The sequence below is a fragment of the Coptis chinensis genome, chromosome 2 (genome assembly GCF_015680905.1).
Source record: "Coptis chinensis isolate HL-2020 chromosome 2, ASM1568090v1, whole genome shotgun sequence".
In the NCBI taxonomy this organism is placed as follows: Eukaryota; Viridiplantae; Streptophyta; class Magnoliopsida; order Ranunculales; family Ranunculaceae; genus Coptis; species Coptis chinensis.
The window spans coordinates 9,853,807-9,874,121 of record NC_141457.1 but is presented as its reverse complement, the minus strand read 5'-3'; the positions used below and the strand labels follow the sequence as shown (position 1 = coordinate 9,874,121).

Sequence of the window (20,315 nt, the reverse complement as noted above, 5' to 3'; positions counted from 1 at the left end):
TTAAAGGAGTATGAGAGCGTGCATGTGTGGGAGGCCGCATTTTTGAAATTCAATGGTGTAAACATGTGCCAATGCACGTTCAAACACGTCATTTTTTAAGATTTCATTCATTATCGTTTTTCGCTTCATCTCAAATACTCGGGCGACCAACACAGGTTTATCAGATGCTGTTTGGTGACTCCTAAGCTTATTTTTAATTTCTGACCAATTCAGATTTGCAGTGACTGTAACAAAGACATCCGGATGTTTATTGTATCGTGTGATCGCCATTGCATCTTGATAAATCTCATACATATGATTTGGACTCCCTGTATGAGACGATGGTAGAATAAAACACTGGCCCACTTGATCTGGATTCAGTCCCTGTGCTGCAACATCTGTCAATCCTGAATACAACTCTACACGAATCTTAGCTTGATGATCTCTGAAATAGCGCAACTTGTTCTGTTCGGTTGAAGCCCAACCGTCAACACCAAATTCTTGGCATAGAGGCCATGCCTGCAAGATCGTTGAATACTCTGTCGGGCGATCAAACAAACGATAAGCATAGTACTGCGTCTGGGTCAAACACACATCTGTTGGACGATTATTTATGACGTCCCATTAGCGTAGATCAGGAGATCAACCGAGTTCTCCTCGAGGAAATAGAAGAACATAATATAGTGGCAAATAAGTGGGATTACACTCACTTATCCTCTCTAACCCCCCCCCCCCCCCTCTCAAATGAAGAACAATATCTCGCAAGCTATCAACCTCATTCCCATTACCTGGTAATACCACAACAATTTCCTCTGTAGACGGAAGGTTATATCGTCGTCGGTCACTACCAGAGCTGTAATGAAGACGGACAGAAATACTGTTGTTTGGATAACCATTTGAATTTAAAATCTCAAAAGCATTCTTATAGAACTTGTAGAAGTCGTTGTACTGAATAAGAGTGTCTTGAATAATTTTTAGGACGTCTCGTGACAAATGAGGATTTCGATGAAGGCGGTGATTCAAAGCCTCATTTCCATCATAAAAGTAAAGTTGTGAATAGACAGGATCCTTTCCTGGATCTGCCAGCAGTGATCCGACTCTATGGTAGAGTCCTCCGTGTATAACAAATGACATTGGACCACGTCCATGCAATACATGCATGTTTGGATTAACACCAAGGCTTGTAAAAACATTACACGCATTGTATGACCAAATGTGCTCATGAAATGACCTCGCATTGGCATCAGATCCTTCATACAATGATTTAAAGGCAGGGGGCAGTTCAAAAAGCAAAGGCAATTTGATCTTTCCTTATAAACAGCACATCCCAAATAGAGATCTGTTTTTTGTTGACTTTGATAGTTGTTCATCTTTCCAATGTAGGGCAGAACAGAATCCACATTGCACATCCATTCGACCAAAATAATGTTGTCCTTTCCGTGGAGTAGGTACATTTACATCCATTGGAGAGGTGAATACTCGTTGCATGCAATTCTTTTCTTGGCGAGCGCGTTGAGCCAATTGTTGCCGAGTAGGTACTAACCCTCATGAGATAGTATGTTGAGAAAGAGTTGAAGAAGTAGAATTTTGAGAAACATTGTAAACGTTTTTGTTGTTATTTCTTTTCCTTCCTAAATGCTAATAGAGAAATTAAGTGTCAAAAATTGATTTAAACAAACATATACTTTACAATATAAGGAAAAAGATGAAGAATATTTCTTTTAGAAAAAAGAAAAAAGAAAACATGAATGCTAATATTAATACATGCATCTAAAAATTGTCAAAAACTGGTTTAAACATAATTAATAGTTTAACCAACAACTTACAAATGAGATAACTACAAAAACAAACATAGTATATCAAATCTTTGCCTCACAATATATAGAATAAGAATTCGCAATGCATCTTCGTAGTATTAAAAAATTGATAGCATGACATGTCCAGTAGCAATTACCTCTCAATTATTAATACATGATGATTAATATTCAATTATGTTGTTATTTATTTTCCTTCCTGAATGCTAATAGTAATACAGTCATCCAAAAAGTGACAAAAATTGATTTAAACAAACAATATAAGGAATAAGATAACTAATATAAAAAATAACAACTCATAATCAGTTTGTTACTTTTTAGACTGTAGATGCTACCAAAAGTACAGAAGAACTGGAGAAGGTGTGCTATGAGTAAAAAAAGATACCTCAATATTCTCAGTATTTTGAGCGTGCAATTGCTCTCGAAGTCTTGCACTATGAATTTGTACTTCTGTTTGTTGTTCCATGATGATTATACCTTTAACTTTAAAAATAAACGGTAATCGTACCTCAATTGATTTAAAAGACCCTTTAAATCACAATTGGATACACTAAAGAAAATAAATAAATACTGCAAGAGTTTTTTCCAAATGTAGTCAATTTTCTCACTCAACTCCCAGCCAAAGTTTCTTGCATCTTGCGCAAGAAAACGCATAACATCGATTTATGGCAAAATGCACAGAAAACTACTAAACAGAGGGATACAAATAGAACAATGTTAATTTAACTAACTTTCTCAAGATAGCATCAGGACACGAAATTCAACTGATATCATTTGTGAGTAGCACTACAGAAGAATAAAATTTTCATATATTCTCCAATCTACCTTTATATGATATAATATACATCAATAAAATATTAGTTAACTAGAAAACAAAAAATAGAAAAAAGAGCTACCACATGTAAGGGGGATCACTTCCAAATTACCACCCAACAGTCAACACAACCCATCCATGCATTCAATAGTATGTCAAGGTTTGGCTATAATAGCGACATAGCATCCAACTCCTTAGGGATCGAAACTCTGGTAAGTACATTAAACATACACAATTACACATCTATATGTAAACCGAAAATATACCATATCTGGGTATTAAAATTCTACTTTTTTGTCATTTAATAGTTCACACCCTATCACCATAGCACTTAAAGAGTTAAAGTTACTCTTATAAGAAATCCTCCAGTGTATACACCACAAAATATGTTGGACCTTTTGTGCTTGAGTGTGTGTGTATGTGTGTGTTTGCTCACTGCAGAACATGTTGTCAGTAACCAAATCTTCTTGTGTGTGCCCACTCGTGTGTTTTGGGTTGGGGTATCCCATGACGACTCACCCAACTCCACCCTAACTTAAGATTAAAACATTTGGCGTAGTCGTTATCCTTCTCAGGCTAGGCCCCTGTCCAATGAGAATAGGCTGGAAAAAATCTAATGAGTAGTGCTTTCAGCAGCTAAGTGAGTCACCCAAGGTAAATGATTTGATCAAATCCAATTCTGCTTGCTAAATCAACTAAGACTGAATTTTAATAGAACCCCGAAAGTTAACGATTAATCAGATGTTCAAACTTCAAAATTATGACACCAAACCTTCTTTTCGCCACAGGTCTTCCCCTTTTTGCCTTTCTTCCACACTGTGTACCTTTGTCGACAATGTCACTCCATCTAAAAGTTCTTTTATACAAACCTAAACCTTAAGGAAAATCGAAACTTGTATAAGTCCAAGCTTGATGAATGCGTTGAGCCCAAACTTCTAAGTCTTGCTTTGGGAACAGTTAAATGAATGGTCTCCACCAGCACCATATTTTTTAAAGTTCCTGAAAGTCATGTACCAGCTTAAGTGTGTGTGTGTGGAAGGGGGAACACAGAGATATGGTTGGAGAAGAAAAAAAAAATCAGGACCGTTATGGTTGTTGCCTTGCAATATTAAGTTGATTAAAGTGTTGGAGTTATCCCTCACATGAAGAGAGGAGAGAAATCAGTTCAGCTTGTGTGGAGAAGACAGAGCTCGCCCCGCACCCTCCACAAGCCATTCTGAAGCGAGCCCTGCACTAAAGAGCCTGGACATTGTCCAAGGCAAGAGCGCACCCCGCTCCCTCCACAGGCAAACCTGAAGCGCACCCCATGCTCAAGCGCCTGGACATCATCCAAGGCAAGAGCGCGCCCCGCGCCCGTTTCAGCACAAGTCCAAGCGCGCCCCGCGCCCATCCCTATTTGACAGGATTCTATTTTTGCAGAACCATGAGTTTGGCACTATATGTTTGGGTTTTTGGCAAAACCAAACACACAAGAGACAACACAAAAGTCAGAGAAAACCCAATCTTGAAAGCTATCAAGATTGAGAGATAACTTTTACAGAGAGACAACCCTGTAAAGAGATAAGAGTGATCTAGTAAGATGAGAGACTGAAAAGAGAGATTATAATCTTTATTCCCACTTTATAAAAGGACTAGCTCTTGTAGAATTAGGCATCATTGGCCGAACCACGGTATATCTTTGTGTTGTGGTATGCGTTTAATTCTGCTTTACATTATTATCTGTTATTAATAGTTGTTTAGCGAGTTGGGCATATTAGCATAGGTTGTAGTTGATATTTAGATTGTTGATTGGAGTGGTTATTGTTCAAATACAAGTTATCTGTGTAGTGGGGTAATCGATTGGTATTGGTATAAACCCCAAAAAGTGGTATCAGAGCCTTGGTTAGATTAGCCTAGGGTGTTATCCAAATCTTGGTCGGAAGGTGTTTGATAAAACTCCTGAGAGAAGATTTGAGTTTAAATAACTTGTAGAGATGGACAATTCCGTGAACACTCACATGACGAGTCTGAATAGGAAGAACTACACCATCTGGAAAGCCAAGATGGAAAACTTGCTATACTGCAAGGACTTGGCACTACCCATTGAGAATGAGGGAGTAAAACCAGAAAAGACTGATGAGGCTGAGTGGAAAAAGCTTGACAAAAAAGCGATTGGGTACATTCGACAGTGGATTGACGACAGTGTCTTTCACCATGTGTCCCAAGAGACTACAGCCTTCAGTTTGTGGAAGAAACTTGAAGACCTCTATGAGAGGAAGTCGAGCGGAAACAAAGTACTGCTCATTAAGAAGTTTGCTAATATGAAGTACCAAGAAGGTTCTTCAATGTCTGAGCATCTTGACGAAGTAAAGAATACCATCAATCAGATGCATTTGATGAAGATTGATTTGGGAGACGAAGTTGAGGCTTTGTTTCTATTAGGCTCTCTACCCGAAAGTTGGGAGACATTTGCAGTTTCTCTTCACGGAGCCGCCAAGGATGGAATTATCTCCATGGAGATGGCTACTGCATCACTGTTGAACGAGGAAACTAGAAAGAGTGCAAGAAGCAGCTCCCCTCAGTCAGAGATCCTTGTCACAAAGAAACGGGGGAGAGGTAGAAGCAGAAAACCATCTCATAGAGGTGATGACAGAAGCAAATCTAGGGGTGAAGCTAGAACTCCTAAGGCAGAGAGGCAATGTTACTACTATGCCGCCAAAGGCTACTTCAGATATGAGTGCAGAACACTGAAGAGGGATGAGAAGAATAATTGTGTATATGAAGACATGGTAAAGAGGACAGGAAATTCAGGTAGAAATACTACCGCACTAGTCGATGATGGTCTAGTGGGAATTGTGTCAGATTGTGGTGATTGTTGTCTTAGTACCTCATGTTAGGATACAGAGTGGGTGATAGATACAGGAGCATCCTATCACGTCACACCGCACAGGGGATTCTTCACTACCTATAGCTGTGGTGAATATGGTGAAGTGAAGATGGGCAACAGTGGAGTCTCGAAGATTGTAGGGATTGGGGATGTTCCCATAGAAACCAATGTCGGCTACACCTTGACACTTAAGGATGCAAGACATGTCCTTGACATTCGGCTAAGCCTAATTTCCGCTGGGAAGTTAGATGATGATGGCTTTGTAAACTCGTTTGGTAACGGGGTATGGAAACTGAGCAGAAGTTCCATAATAGCAGCCAAAGGGAAGAAAACTTGCTCTTTTTACAAAACACTAAAGCAAAAGTGAATGTAGCAGAAGAAGAAGCTTCCTCCGAACTGTGGCACAAGAGACTGTGTCATATGGGCAAAAAAAGGATGGAAGTTCTTGCTAAGCAAAAAGCCTTGCCAGACATCAAAAGTACACATTTAAATAGATGTACTCACTGTTTGGTAGGAAAGCAACACAGGGTGTCTTTCCAAAGATTTCTGTCTCACAAGAAGGACAATGTCCTTGAGCTGGTTCACACTGATTTATGTGGTCATATGAGAGTAAAGTCCTACCAGGGAGCTTTATACTTCTTGACATTCATTGATGATGTTTCAAGAAAGATATGGGCCTATAGTCTAAAGACCAAAGATGAAGCACTTGGCGTGTTCAAGACATTCTAGAGTATGGTGGAAAGAGAGACAGGGAAGCTTTTTAAGTGTATTCACTCATATAATGGGGGTGAGTATATAGGGCCGTTTGAAGAGTATTGCCAGAGTCATGGGATTCGTAATGAGCAGACCGTTCCCAAGATACCGCAATAGAATGGAATAGCAGAGAGAATGAACCGTCCCATTATAGAGAGGATGAGATGCCTGTTATCTCACTCTAAGTTACCTAGAAGCTACTGGGTAGAAGCAATACGTACAGTCGTGCATGGTCAACCTATCGCTGTCAAAGCCTTTGAATAGTGACTATCCAGAGAGAGTATGGTCAGGTAAATATGTTGATTATGGATACTTGAGGGTATTTGGGTGCAGAGCATTTGTGCATATTTCAAAGGATGAGAGATCCAAGCTTGATGACAAAGCCAAGCAGTTTATTTTTCTGGGTTATGGAGATGAAAAGTTTGGTTACAAACTCTATGATCCGATTAACAAGAAGGTAATCCGAAGTCAAGATGTTGTGTTCTTCGAAGACCAAACCATAGCAGACTTTGAGGATGGTGAGAAGCTACAGGCTTTCACCAATGATCTTGTTGATTCAGAACCAGAAGTTCCTACTGTGGAACGTGTAGAAGGCATTGAAAATGCAGAGAACCATGAGTTTGAAGCTCATGATGATGATCCTATTGCTTATGATGGGATAGAACCTATTGATATAGAAGATGCAGATGAAGTGCATGAACCACCACCTGAGCAAGAAGAAGTGCATCTTCCTGAGGCACCAACAGATGGGGCAAGGAGGACAGACAGAGAGAGAGAAGCTTCAACCAGGTATCCACCACATACGTATGTTTTACTATCTAATGGTGGAGAACCTATGTACTATCAAGAGGCACTTGAAGGTACAAACAAAGAAAAGTGGTTGAAGGCCATGCATGACGAGATGAATTCTTTGCATAAGAATCACACTTATGAGTTAGTTGAGAAACTGCAAGGACGAAAAATTCTAAAAAATAAGTGGATCTACAAGGTCAAGCATGAGGAGAACAATCCACACCCAAGACACAAAGCTCGCCTTGTTGTGAAGGGATTTGGTCAAAGGAAAGGGATTAACTTTGATGAGATTTTCTCTCCTGTAGTGAAGATGACTTCTATCCGGGTGGTATTGGGTATGACCGCAAGTATGAACCTAGAGGTTGAGCAGCTAGATGTTAAGACAACTTTTCTTCATAGAGACCTTGAAGAAGATGTCTACATGGACCAGCCAGAAGGGTTTGAGGTCAAAGGCAAGGAGCACCTAGTATGCAATTGATAAAGGGCTTGTATGGGTTGAAGCAAGCATTGAGACAGTGGTACATAAAGTTTGATTCCTTTATGGCGAAGCAAGGATACAAGAAGCTTTCGATCATTGTGTATTTGTTCAGAGATTTCCAGATGGGGATTTCATAGTGCTATTGTTGTATGTAGATGATATGTTGATAGTTGGCCTAAACATCAACAAGATATCCAAGCTGAAGAAAGACATGAGTAAGTCCTTTGAGATGAAGAATTTGGGTCAAGCAAAGCAGATACTTGGGATGCGGATCACTCGTGATAGAAAGAATGGGAAGTTGTGGCTTTCTCAAGAAAGCTACATTGAGAAGGTGTCCAAAAGATTCAACATGGATCAAGCGAAGCCAGTAAGTTGTTCACTTGGTGGCTGATAAGCACCCAAAACTGTAATATTAAACCCCGAGAGACATAACATTTTGGTCGATTATGTGTTTAATAATCATGTAATAATTATATTTTTGTACTTTTGCAGGTTTCCGCAGTTAACATGAATATAATGATAAAACATGCATCAAAGTACGAGAATACTGGAATATCTGAAGTCTTCCCACTCAGCCCAGTAAAGCCCAACAAAGCCTGACTAGAGCCGAAGTTTCCAAAAGAACAAAACCAGTGCAGAACAGGTCCATATATAAAGAAGCAGCAAACTTCCGAAGCTCACATCTTATAAATCTAGATGTCGACGTTGGCTAGTGAACTGCCAGAGCGACTAGGGCGACAAACTCTATGCAAGGACATAAAGTTGTAAAAACGCCAAAATCGATGCCACCACTGGACACACCACGTGGACCCACTCTGCGGGCCCAACAAGCATGACGAGTCAGCATAGGCAGGTGGCAAGTGATGGTCACAATTTGGTGCCACCTCGCAATAGGAGAAGACATGTACCAATTCAAAGCAGGTGGTTTGAATTGAATTTTGTTGAAGACAAAACATTAATAAGGAAAAGACAAAAGACAAAGCATCAAATTAATTCACATGCAGACAAAACTTTGTTATTCAAAGTTTTGAATGTCTCAATTAAGAAATGGACAAAACCCAATTAAATCCTTCACAAGGGTCTCCAGCCTATATATAGGGGGTCTTCATTATTCGGCCTTCAGCATTTTATGCTTTAGCATATACATTAGCTAGTTAGTTATCGTCTGTAGTTTTCATTCCAGCACTTACATTCCCTCCTTTTCATTCCAGCAGCTTAAATACTGTAAGTCATTTCTTCTTAATAAAAGTAATTTCTTTTCAAGTTTAATTCCTGTCCTGCATTTACTTATTTAATGTATACAACAAGTTTAATTATTCCTTCAATGACCATGAGCTAATCCCCCCCCCCCCCCCTCAGGGGGAGGGTTATGCTACTCGTGTGAGAATCCGGATTGACTATTTAATATTCTAGAATCACTGCTTAGGAATTAGGTGTAGATTAGACATCCGGTCCTAAAATGACTGAGATTGTACAAATTTGGAGTGATGATGCTCCAGAACAGTCTCGCGAGAGACCCAAAATGTCTCGCACATGACTTTCTGGTGTCAGACAGCTCTCTAATTTGTCCAGGTGATGTAGAATCGAACCAGGAGCTGAAATGATATTCCAGAGATGAAATATTAGTTCAACTCCTTTTGCTAATGCGATGCGACTCAGAGATGTGAGCGTTTCGCTAGGGATCGATACTCGACGTCGTCTCAGGTTTGTCTATGAACTCGAGACGAATTAGAGTTGTAGTGATGTGGTAATATAAACTGTTGAAAAATGATTCTTGCATGAGTATGATTAACCCTCTCCCTATTTCTATATCTTTATTTATTTACATCGAAATCACCGTTAGTAATTTATATTATTTACATTACTGTTAATTTAATTAAACCAACTAAAAAACCTAAAATCCTACTCACCAAAAGTTGTAATTCCAGTTGTGAGCCTTGCCGAGCCCTAAGATTTGGATGATCCCTTACTCGACCTATCCTACCAAACCCACGTGAGTAAGGTAACTTGACTAAACGGACGACTATACGGACTTTGGACTTAATTTGGTCTTCGGACTTTGGATTGTGAACCTCGGACTTAAGTATAAAGCCAAAAACGTGAGAAATCAGCATTTATCAAATGGCGCCGCTACACGCCGAAGAACTTTGGACAGTTAAAGTAATAACTAGAATACATCAAACATACACCCCCTCCCCTACCCCCTCATCTTTTTGATTTCCATTTTTTTTTGCAATACTAACGTGTTACGTACCTACTTGCCCCAACTTTTTCTACTAACAGATATCTGTGAACCAGATTGTTTATTTTTATTAGCACAGTCTAAGTATTCCGTAGGAACTTGAAGTATTGAACTGACAAAAGAGTCTCGAACGAGACTAAATTAGTAGCGCGCGAGACTAACCTGGAGTATCAACACTCCGGTTTTTAGGTACATGTTACTTTCCTTCTCAGTACTCTTTTAGACTCTCTAGTCCTGTTTATCCCCCATCCAGTAAGTTCACGAGCTCGGGAGTTAATTCGATCGTTATAAGAGAAATCGCGAGACGCCAGGTTTCAAATTCTTAAACTCCTCAAACTTTGTCGAGGATATTATTTGGTTGTTTGCTATAACCTATTTTACCTTGCATGTTTATGTGTCGGCATGAGAACTCTTTGCATGTAAACGTGGTTCGTCATTACATCTTCACGTTAACACAATTAATATGATTCGAATATATTTGGATGTATGCGTAATTTCAAACCACCTGCTTAGAATATTTTTGTATGTATATGTTACATCAATTCACGTACGCGGTATTCATTTGCATGAGTTCGTTCTCGACATTCCCTTAGCTCACATATAGTTGCACTTATCGATAGCTATAGATTATTGCACGCGTAGGACATATTTATATTCACGTATAAGTAATATAGATGGCATGTGTAGACTTCCTGTGTAAAACTAGCATGTATGTTTAGTTTCTATTTTGGCATCTATCGTTTTTAATTGCATGTTCCGTAATCATGTCTCCATAATACATTAATTACGTAAACTAAAAATAATAAAATAATAAAAAATAATAAAAAATAAAATAAAAAAAATCCTAAAATTTCATCATAATCATCTTAATAATACCCCGCATAATACACCATCATAAATCATCATCCTATTCCATCAGTGCCTAGGAAACTTGAAAAATTGAGGTTGCCTAATTAAAGAACGTGCTAGCATAAACAACCTCCCTCAATTCTCTCAAGTGACCTGGCTGCTGGAATATTCACACGTTATCCTAGCTTACCTGTTCAAGTTAGCAACAGCTCAGGAAGACGTGTTTCACCTCCCTCCTTCCTTAATTCTAAAACCTCCAGTCATAATTCCTTCCTTATGAGCCTTGAATTAAAATTTGTATTTGTATGAGACTACGGTCTGATAAACATAAGGAATTAGAACTTACATATCGTCATCGGAAATACAATAAACAACTGCTTATGCTATCTCCTAGACATAGTTCCTCCTCAGTAAACCAACCTCATCAAACATCTCCGTTGCCATTATCTCCCTTAATTATGGCCCAGGAAAATTCCACAGACGAGAAACCCCTTTCGGATTTCTATACTGCCTTACAGGAAGGACCTGCTTCCTGCATTAAACTCGATGCGATTGTAGGTGATTTTCGCATTCCGCCAAACATTTTCGGTTTGTTACCTGTTTACCATGGTCTAGACCATGAAAAACTGTACAATCACCTTCATCGGATGCAACAAGTAGTCACCACTTTCCGCCATCCGACTGTTACTAACGAACAAGTTTTGCTTAGGTTATTTCCCTCCACCTTAGCTGATAAAGCTTCAGCTTGGCTCGCAGGCGAAGCGCCACAATCCTTTGACACATGGGCCAAGCTCGTACAAGCATTCATGATAAAATTCTATACTCAGAAGAAAACTACATAAATGCTTCAGAAGATTCAATTCTTTCGCCAACATCCCCAAGAATCCTTTTCGGAAGCATGGAGCAGATTTACTGATCTGCTTCTCGAATGTCCCTATCATCAACTCGACACCGTTGTATTAGTCCGTTCATTCTTTAATGGTCTCTCTGACCATCAAAAAGAAACATTAGATATTATGAACGGTGGTTGTTTCATGGACAAGGGCGCTACTGAAGCATACACTTTCCTTGAGAAACAAGCATGACGAAGTACCCATTGGGGAAACACTGATTCTTCCAGATCTTCTAAAGACATTCCTACCAAAGTTATGTCTATGTTCAAGGTCAAACCCGATCCGGAATTAAAAACTCTGATCGAGTCCCTAAACAAAAAGGTCGAGGCTCTTTCGGTTCAAGTAAATGGTCAGAAACCCAAACAGGTCATGGCTGCCAACGCTTCTCCATGTCCTCTTTGCTTAAGTCCCGAGCAGGCCGATCTTATTGTCCTTTGGTATATGAGTGCCTTCCCCAATCTTCTGAAGAGACTTGTGATTTTAACATCCCTAATGCACCTTGGCAACAATATCCGAATTTGGCTTGGGCACCCCCTGCCCAACAACAAGCTCTTCCGGGTGTCAACAACACTCTTGTACGATCACCCGCGAACTACAATTCCTACCATCAAGGAAATCCTCCGCAATTCCAGCAAGGGCAAAGTTTCCCAATAATGCAAATATAGGGTACCAAAACAACCGCAACCTTGTTCCCGCTAATCAAGGATATTGCAACCAAAATCAACCCGTAAATAATAACCGTGAACTTGTTCCTACTGCTCCACTGGTACAATCTGCTGTCGATAAAACAGCTGAAACTTTTTTGACTTACATGAATCAACAGAATCAAATCTTAGCATCTATCTAACAGTCTCTTCAGCTATTAACACAGGATAAAAGTCAAAAGGGCGTGTTCTCTGGCCAACCAGTTCTAAACCCTAAGCCTACAAACACTGCCTTTGAACTCAACAATGCACCAGGATCTAGTAATCCAAGCCAGGGTGAGGTAAATGCCATTACCACTCTTCGTTCTGGCCGAACCATCGACAATCACATACATATGCCAGACGTTGAATCGACGAAAGCCACGACTGACATCCTTCCAACTCCTACCTCGCAACCTATAACAGACGAAGTTGTTCCTTCCAAATCTACACCCACGTCCCTAGGGAAAGACGCCACTGATCCTTATGCGCGATTCCGCCCAAAAGCTCCGTTCCCTGCCCGTTTAGCAAAGAACAAACGTGACGAACATTTCGATGAGATCCGTGAAACCTTTAAAAATTTGACCATAAACTTACCTTTTCTAGATACGCTTAAGCATTTGCCCAAGCATGCCAAGTTTTTGAAGGACATGTGCACCACCAAACGACGTACAAATGTTCCTCAACAAGTGTTCCTCACTGAGCAGTTTCCCTCAATTACTACTACTAATGGTGTGGTTAAATACAAAGACCCAAGTCGACCAACTATACCATGCACGTTAGGCGACAAGTATACCGCTACCGCACTTTTAGACCTAGGCACCAGTGTTAACCTATTTCCCTATTACTTATTTAAGCAGTTAGATCTTCATGAATTAAAACCTACTAATATGACTCTGCAACTCGCGGATCGCTCCATCAAGTACCCAAAGGGCATAATAAAAAATGTCATAGTCAAGGTCAAAGATTTTTACTACCCAGTTGATTTTGTCATTCTAGATACCGAAGTAGCCTGTGACTCCATTCCTATCATTTTGGGACTTCCATTTCTTCCAACTGCTAACACTCTCATAAATTGTTGGGATGGTTCAATGACATTGTCTTTCGGGAACCTTTTTGTCAAACTCAATGTGTTCAAATTAATAAAACAATTTCCCGATCCTATAATAGAGGGTGAGATTAGCTTGGTTGATAGTGTGGCACACGATTATTTCACAAACTCTTTTTCCGAAGACGAGGTACACCAATTTCTTTCTTTTGATAATCCTGAGTTTAATGATGACTCGTACATTAAGGATGTCCACACATTATTAGAGTCAGTACCACTATTTGACCCTACTACTACGTTGCCATCTGATTCAGAAGAACCAGACTCGCTCTTTCCCATTGAAGAGACGGCCCCTCACGAATCCTTGATCCCCACTCCTCCAACTCCAGATTTAAAACCTCTACCATCTGATTTGAAATACGTGCATCTTGATCCCGATGGTAGTCACTCTATAGTAATTTCTTCTCACTTGACTACCGACGAAGAAGCACGTTTGATTTGTATCATTCGTAAACACCGCTCCGCTATCAGATGGTCCTTAGATGATATCAAAGGAATATACCCTAGTGTATGCATGCATCGCATACATCTGGATGACGGCTCAAAGACATCACGAGAACCGCAATGTCGCCTTAACCCCGCCATGAAAGAGGTGGTGAGAGAGGAAGTTTTACGTTTACTTGATGCTGGTATCATATACCCTATCTCTGATAGTGACTGGGTCAGTCCTGTCCACGTTGTTCCTAAAAAGTCTGGCATTCAAGTTGTACAAAATGAAAATGGTGAATGCATCTCCACTTGCATTCCCTTAAAATGGAGAATTTGCATTAACTATCGCAAACTTAATGCCAAAACACGTAAAGATCACTTCCCTCTTTCATTCATTGACCAGATGCTAGAACGTTTAGCCGGTCATGCTTACTACTATTTTCTTGATGGCTATTTCGGCTACTTCCAAATTGTCATCGATTCCGCCGATCAAGAAAAGACAACTTTCACATGTCCCTTTGGAACTTTTGCATACAGACGAATGCCTTTTGGTCTTTGCAATGCCCCAGGCACCTTCCAACACTACATGCTTCACATTTTCAGTGATATGGTAGAACGTTATATGGAAGTCTTCATGGACGACTTTTCTATTTATGGAAATTCCTTTGACGACTGCCTATCCAACCTTTCTAAAGTGTTAACGCGTTGCGAAGAGAAAAATCTGGTACTTAATTGGGAGAAGTGCCATTTCATGGTTACCAAAGGACTTGTTCTAGGTCATATTATTTCGAAAGACGGGATAGAGGTTGATAAAGCTAAAATTGTTAAAATTGCTTCGCTACCTTTCCTACGTATAGTTCGTGATATCCGTGCCTTTTTAGGACACGTTGGGTTTTACATACGATTCATTCAGGATTTTTCTAAAGTTGCTTGACCCTTAACCAATCTCCTACTTAAGGATGCGGTATTTGACTTCAATTTCAATTGCAAACAAGCTTTTGAAACTCTAAAAATAGCCCTAACTACCGCTCATATCATTCAACCCCCTGATTGGTCTCAACCATTCGAACTGATGTGTGATGCTAGCGACTTTGCTATTGGCGCTGTACTAGGCCAACGACGTGATGACAAACCCATTGTCATTTACTACGCTAGTAAAAAATTTAATGACGTTCAACGTAATTACACAACAACTGAGAAAAAGTTCCTAGCTGTTGTCTATGCTTTGGATAAGTTTCGCCCTTACCTAGTTGGATCATCCACCATCGTGTATATAATCGACCATGCCGCGACCCGATACTTACTGCGAAAAGGACGCGAAACAGCAATTGTTCCGCTGGATCCTTCTCTTGCAAGAATTCACCCTGGAAATCAAAGACAAGAAAAGAACCAAAAATGTCGTGGCCGACCATTTATCAAGGCTGGTTGGTGACATTGATAGTGATTCTAAATCCATCTGTGATTCCTTCCCAGATGAGTATTTGTACTATATTTTCTCCTCTCCATGGTACGCGGATATCGTTAACTACCTAGTTACAGAGGAACTTCCTTCCTCTTGGTCATGTCCTGATCTTAAAAAGTTCTTATCCACTGTAAAATATTATTTCTGGGATAACCCCTACCTCTTTAAGTATTGTTCCGACCAACTTATTCGTCGCTGCATTCCCGGCTGAGAGCACACCAACGTATTATCCTTTTGCCATGAACAATCTTACAGAGGTCATTTCAGTGGAAAGAAAACTGCGGCCAAGGTGTTACAATGTAGTTTTTACTGGCCTACCCTTTTTTGCGATGCACACGAACATTGCATAGCCTGCATTCGTTGTCAGCACCTAGGTCGAATAACAAAACGCAATATGATGCCCCTAAATCCTATCTTGATTGTGGAAATTTTTGATATTTGGGGCATTGATTTTGTGAGATCCTTCCCTATTTCTCAAGGTTTTCTCTACATTCTAGTCGCTGTGGACTATGTGTCTAAATGGATTGAGGCACTCGGATGTCGCTCAAATGACCATAAGACTGTCATGAAATTTGTAAAAGAAAACATTTTCTCTCGTTTTGGTGTCCCCAAAGCTATCATCAGTGATGGACATACACATGTTTGTAATAAAATTTTTGGATTTTTAATGAAGAAATATGGAGTTACTCACAAAGTTGCTACTCCATATCACCCATAAACGAGTGGCCAAGTGGAAGTCTCCAACAGTGAGATAAAGTCCATTCTGGAGAAAACTGTCAATCCATCAAGAAAAGACTGGTCTCTCCGCTTATCGGATGCCTTGTGGGCATATCGAACAACATTTAAGACACCTATAAGGATGTCTCCTTACCACATTGTTTTTGGAAAACCTTGTCATCTGTCAGTTGAACTTGAGCATCGTGCCCTTTGGGCCATCAAAAGCCTCAATTACAATATCAACGAGGCAGACAAAAAGCGAAAATTGCAATTAAATGAGCTTGAGGAGATTCGGAGTGATGCTTATGATCTCTCGAAATCCTACAAAGCTAATATGAAAAGAGTGCACGACAAGCACATTTTGCATAAGGATTTTAAAATTGGCCAAAAGGTTTTACTGTACAACTCCAGATTACACATTTTTCCTGGTAAATTGAAAACATGATGGTTTAGTCCTTTCATTGTGTCAGTTGTGACATATTATGGGGCAATCTCTTTGCTTAATCCACAAGATAACAACGAATTTCAAGTCAATGGACAATGCCTAAAATATTACCACGAATTACGCTCCCCAGATGTTGAACAGACTCTTCTTCAGGATCCGGTCTACATAGACTAGATGTTTCGTTTGGTGTACTCAATCTTGTTTCTATAGAGGGTATGCCATTTTGGTAGTCGGGCCATCTTCTATTTTATGATCTCAAAAGTTCTTTGGAGTGTGTGGTTGCAAGCGCCGGAACCTTAGTCCACGAAAACTCTATTTCAGAACTGAGTATAAATGTCTTCTGCAACACGAGCAAACGTGCCTATCGGTAAAAGATGGGTACCTAAAATTTCACTTCCTTCCTTCTCTTCCCTTTTCTACTCTCTGTCTCGCGACTTTAGCTAATCATTTGGTGTAAGTCTCACTCATCACGAATAGGGAATGGTCGTAGTACTTTTTCTCGTAAATGACGTGCGCGGAAGATGGGATGGTGTATGCATTGTCAAACAACTTTCTGTTCAGGTCCTGACTTTCTATCTGATACTAGCCAGTTTAAAATATACTTTTGTCTAACACCAGCTACGCATGATAATCTTCGTCGCTGCGCCGTTTCTCCCACGGGTTGGGAATCGTCTTGAGAATCTGATGTTAAAAGACTCACAAACGTCTTGAGAATCTTACATTAAAAGACTCGATTCGTCTTGAGGATCTGATGTTAAAAAACTCACCTTGTATATATATATATATATATATATATATATATATATATTATTGCTTTTTATAAACAATTCCCCGTGCATTAAGTTGTGCACATAGAGATTCGTGTTCAACCTCGGATGTTGCATACTTGGAACACAAATGGGCAATGGATTCCACCAGACATATATATATATATATATATATTATTGCTTTTTATAAACAATTCCCCGTGCATTAAGTTGTGCACATAGAGATTCGTGTTCAACCTCGGATGTTGCATACTTGGAACACAAATGGGCAATGGATTCCACCAGACCAACCCCTAGAATTGGTTACTTTGAGTTCCCTTTGGGGCAGTTTGAGGATAGTCGTATGTAATAAGGGCAATATTATTAGACCGTAGCTCGCACGGTCCAGGATGGTACCGTCCTGCCCCTAACCCCATAATACATAAAGGTAAAGCCACAGTCTGGCTGGATTGGGTTCACTCTAGAACCGAAATGATAGTTGCCTATGAAATTAGATGGTAACTCTTCTGGACATCCAGTGTTTTTCACGTAAATCTCCCTTGTATATAAATAAAAACTCTGTTTATAAATAAAACACCCTCCTTCTTTTCAAAAACTCTTGTGACCCTTGAGAATGACTCGTATAATTGGATTGCATTTTTTGTGCCGATCATTTCGATATCTCATTCATCCAATTCGGAGTCCGAACGTGTCGTGGGCGAGCGTTTATATTTTTTAGGCTTAAATTGGGTTTTGGGCTTGATTTGGGCTTAGGAAATTTTTTGGGCCCAACAAAATCTCGAATTCTCAGTTCATTTAAACCCGACAAACCCCACCACACGCGTCACCCTTACACACTTCGTCTTCCCCAATATCCGGATCTTGTCCCCTCTTGATTCAGTTTCGCACGAGACAGGCCCACGTTATATCCAGGTCTCAGCTCACGCGCGACTCCCACAACTCCGAATCCAATTCCCTTCCGTTAGCAAGTCCCATTTCTCCCCCTCATCATAAATCAATAGCCAGCCTCTTCCTAAGAGCACTAATGGCCGGAAACAGGCGAATTTGTGTGAAGAAAATTTTTGGAACGCTATTCGAAAATAGGATGTTTGCTCCATTCTTTGATAATGAAATTCACTCTAGAGAATGAGAGTACTTGTTATATGCTAATGGCGGGCTATATTCTAAAGATTTGGTGATGAAATTTTATGACAATGGGAGCTTTAATGGCGACCATTTTTGGGTTACCGTCGACGGTGTGTGCCACGAAGTCACACCCATTTTGATCTCTGGGATCACGGGCATTCCTCTAGTCGACCACATACTGACTCAGCAGCAGTCCATGTACCCACAGACTTACGACCTAATGCTCGACACACTAATTGAGGGAGTGCGACGGAACCAGTTGGCTATGACTCAATGGCTGGGACTGAACGTCATTGGCACCTTGAAGCCCTCGGACATCAACAAAACTTTCCTCCACCTTCTCTGGATCCTCCAGGAGCGAAAGGGTAACTTCTGCATAGTTACCTTTCTTTTTGATATTATTACCATGCCACTCTCAGGTCAGCCCCTCTTGCCGTTCTTGTAACGCAAGTTATGATTAATTTGGGTTTCCTGTCTGCCACCCCGCTACTCCCTATACCACTATATGAGAATATGCTTGTCTTTAAGAAATGCATACTGACCCCTTGGGAACCCACAACACCAATGGCTGCTGAGCACGCTAAAGTAGGCCCATCTCACCCACCCTACTTTGATGAGACTGCTATGAGTAAGATGAGCCACCCTATGGATGCCTTACGTGCTATGAACAGTGGCATGAGAGACATGTACACTCGCCAGGTATCGATGAAACATGCCTTGGGCGAGTTAAGGACTGATATGACCACTCACTACCGCAGATCGATGATGACAAAGATGGGGCGAATTTCAGCAGGAAATGCGAGCTTCAATGAATGCATTTCAGGACCAAATGACTACTTGCCAGAACAAGTTCCAACGAATGCTAATTGGTGAACCAGCATCAGTTTCGGGCTCAGGTGTTGGATACTCTGGGTGATATCCAGGAGCAGTTAGCCTCCACAGGAGCTCGTCCTGCACGACGTCCCAGGACTCCTGGTTCTTCTTCTACAGCCCCCGAGGATTCTCAGTAGACATTTTATTTTCACCATTCTTGTATATTAATTATGTCGGATATTTTATTTACGTGTTTGCATTTTTATTTTTGAACTTAGGACGTCTGTTAATTCCTACATTCTTCGAAATTTCTGCATTGTTAAATAGTATATTAGTTATCTCCAATATTATATTATATAGATAGAAACATATATAATAATATTAGTAATAATAATATATATACATATATATTTTTAACGTCACACTTAACGACAAATTTTACCGTAAACTAACATTTTACAAAACGGTCATGAAAATGCACAAAAAAACGGTCATGAAATCGCATCTAAAAATGGCTCAATTTTCTTCTATAAATAAGTTCAACACATTCTTCACATTTCACTCCTTTCATTTTCTCCCCGCTCCACTTTTTATTCTAAAAATCATTTTTAGATCGCTCCAAGTTTCAAGATTCATGGATGCACTAGAAAAGTTTGAGCAGCAGCAGATTGAATATGCTACTCAAGTCTTCATGCTCGGTTGTTTTATTATAGTAATGTTGTTAATGTGGCATATAGTTCTATCTAATATTTAGGTTTGTATTTTATTTCCCGTATCATTATGATGTGTTTCCACACCTCTGTACGTTCTTACATCTTATTATAATACTATATTTACATCTTCCTTTGCCTTCTACTTACGCTATTTATTTACGAAAAAAAAAGAAAAAAAAGGGGGCACTCCTTGTCACATGCCCCATTCTTCTCATCCACACTACATCAACGTTTGCACCATATTTTAGAAGATACACGTGGTCTAACTACCCTGTGACACCTCGATCCGTATTTTCTACATCTTCGGATTGGTGCCTATTTATAACAATGATAGACAACTCTAAACACCGACTTCCCTTTTTCCGCTGAATTTTCTTCACCACTCCATCTTTAATGGCCCTCACTCGAATTTTCGTGCCCAAGCAAATTTTTATGGAAAATTTCCAAAACGGTCTTTTTCATCCATTTTTTGACACAAAAATTTTACATTGAGGATGGTACCCTCTTTTACATCATAAGCAAGCATTTTTTTCCAGAGAATTGGTCCTGTTGTTCTATAAACACGGTTATTTC

The 20,315-nt window shown here is 39.9% G+C and overlaps 1 protein-coding gene across 1 annotated transcript; it reads right to left on the bottom strand.

Moving 5' to 3' along the window:
* Nucleotides 1-1,140, bottom strand: LOC147514787 (uncharacterized). The gene is made up of 2 exons (XM_086592688.1): nt 768-1,140; nt 1-575 (listed from the first exon to the last, which is right to left on the bottom strand). Exons 1-2 carry the CDS (start codon nt 1,138-1,140, stop codon nt 1-3), a joined length of 948 nt encoding a protein of 315 aa, XP_086448814.1.
* Between the last annotated feature and the right edge of the window lie 19,175 nt (nt 1,141-20,315).

Coding starts and splice junctions, on each gene's coding strand:
- LOC147514787 (XM_086592688.1), bottom strand. CDS start 1,140: ATGCATGTATTGCATGGACGTGGTCCAATGTCATTTGTTATACACGGA. Junction 576..767: donor AATTGTTGTGGTATTACCAG/GTAATGGGAATG, acceptor ATCGTCCAACAG/ATGTGTGTTTGACCCAGACG.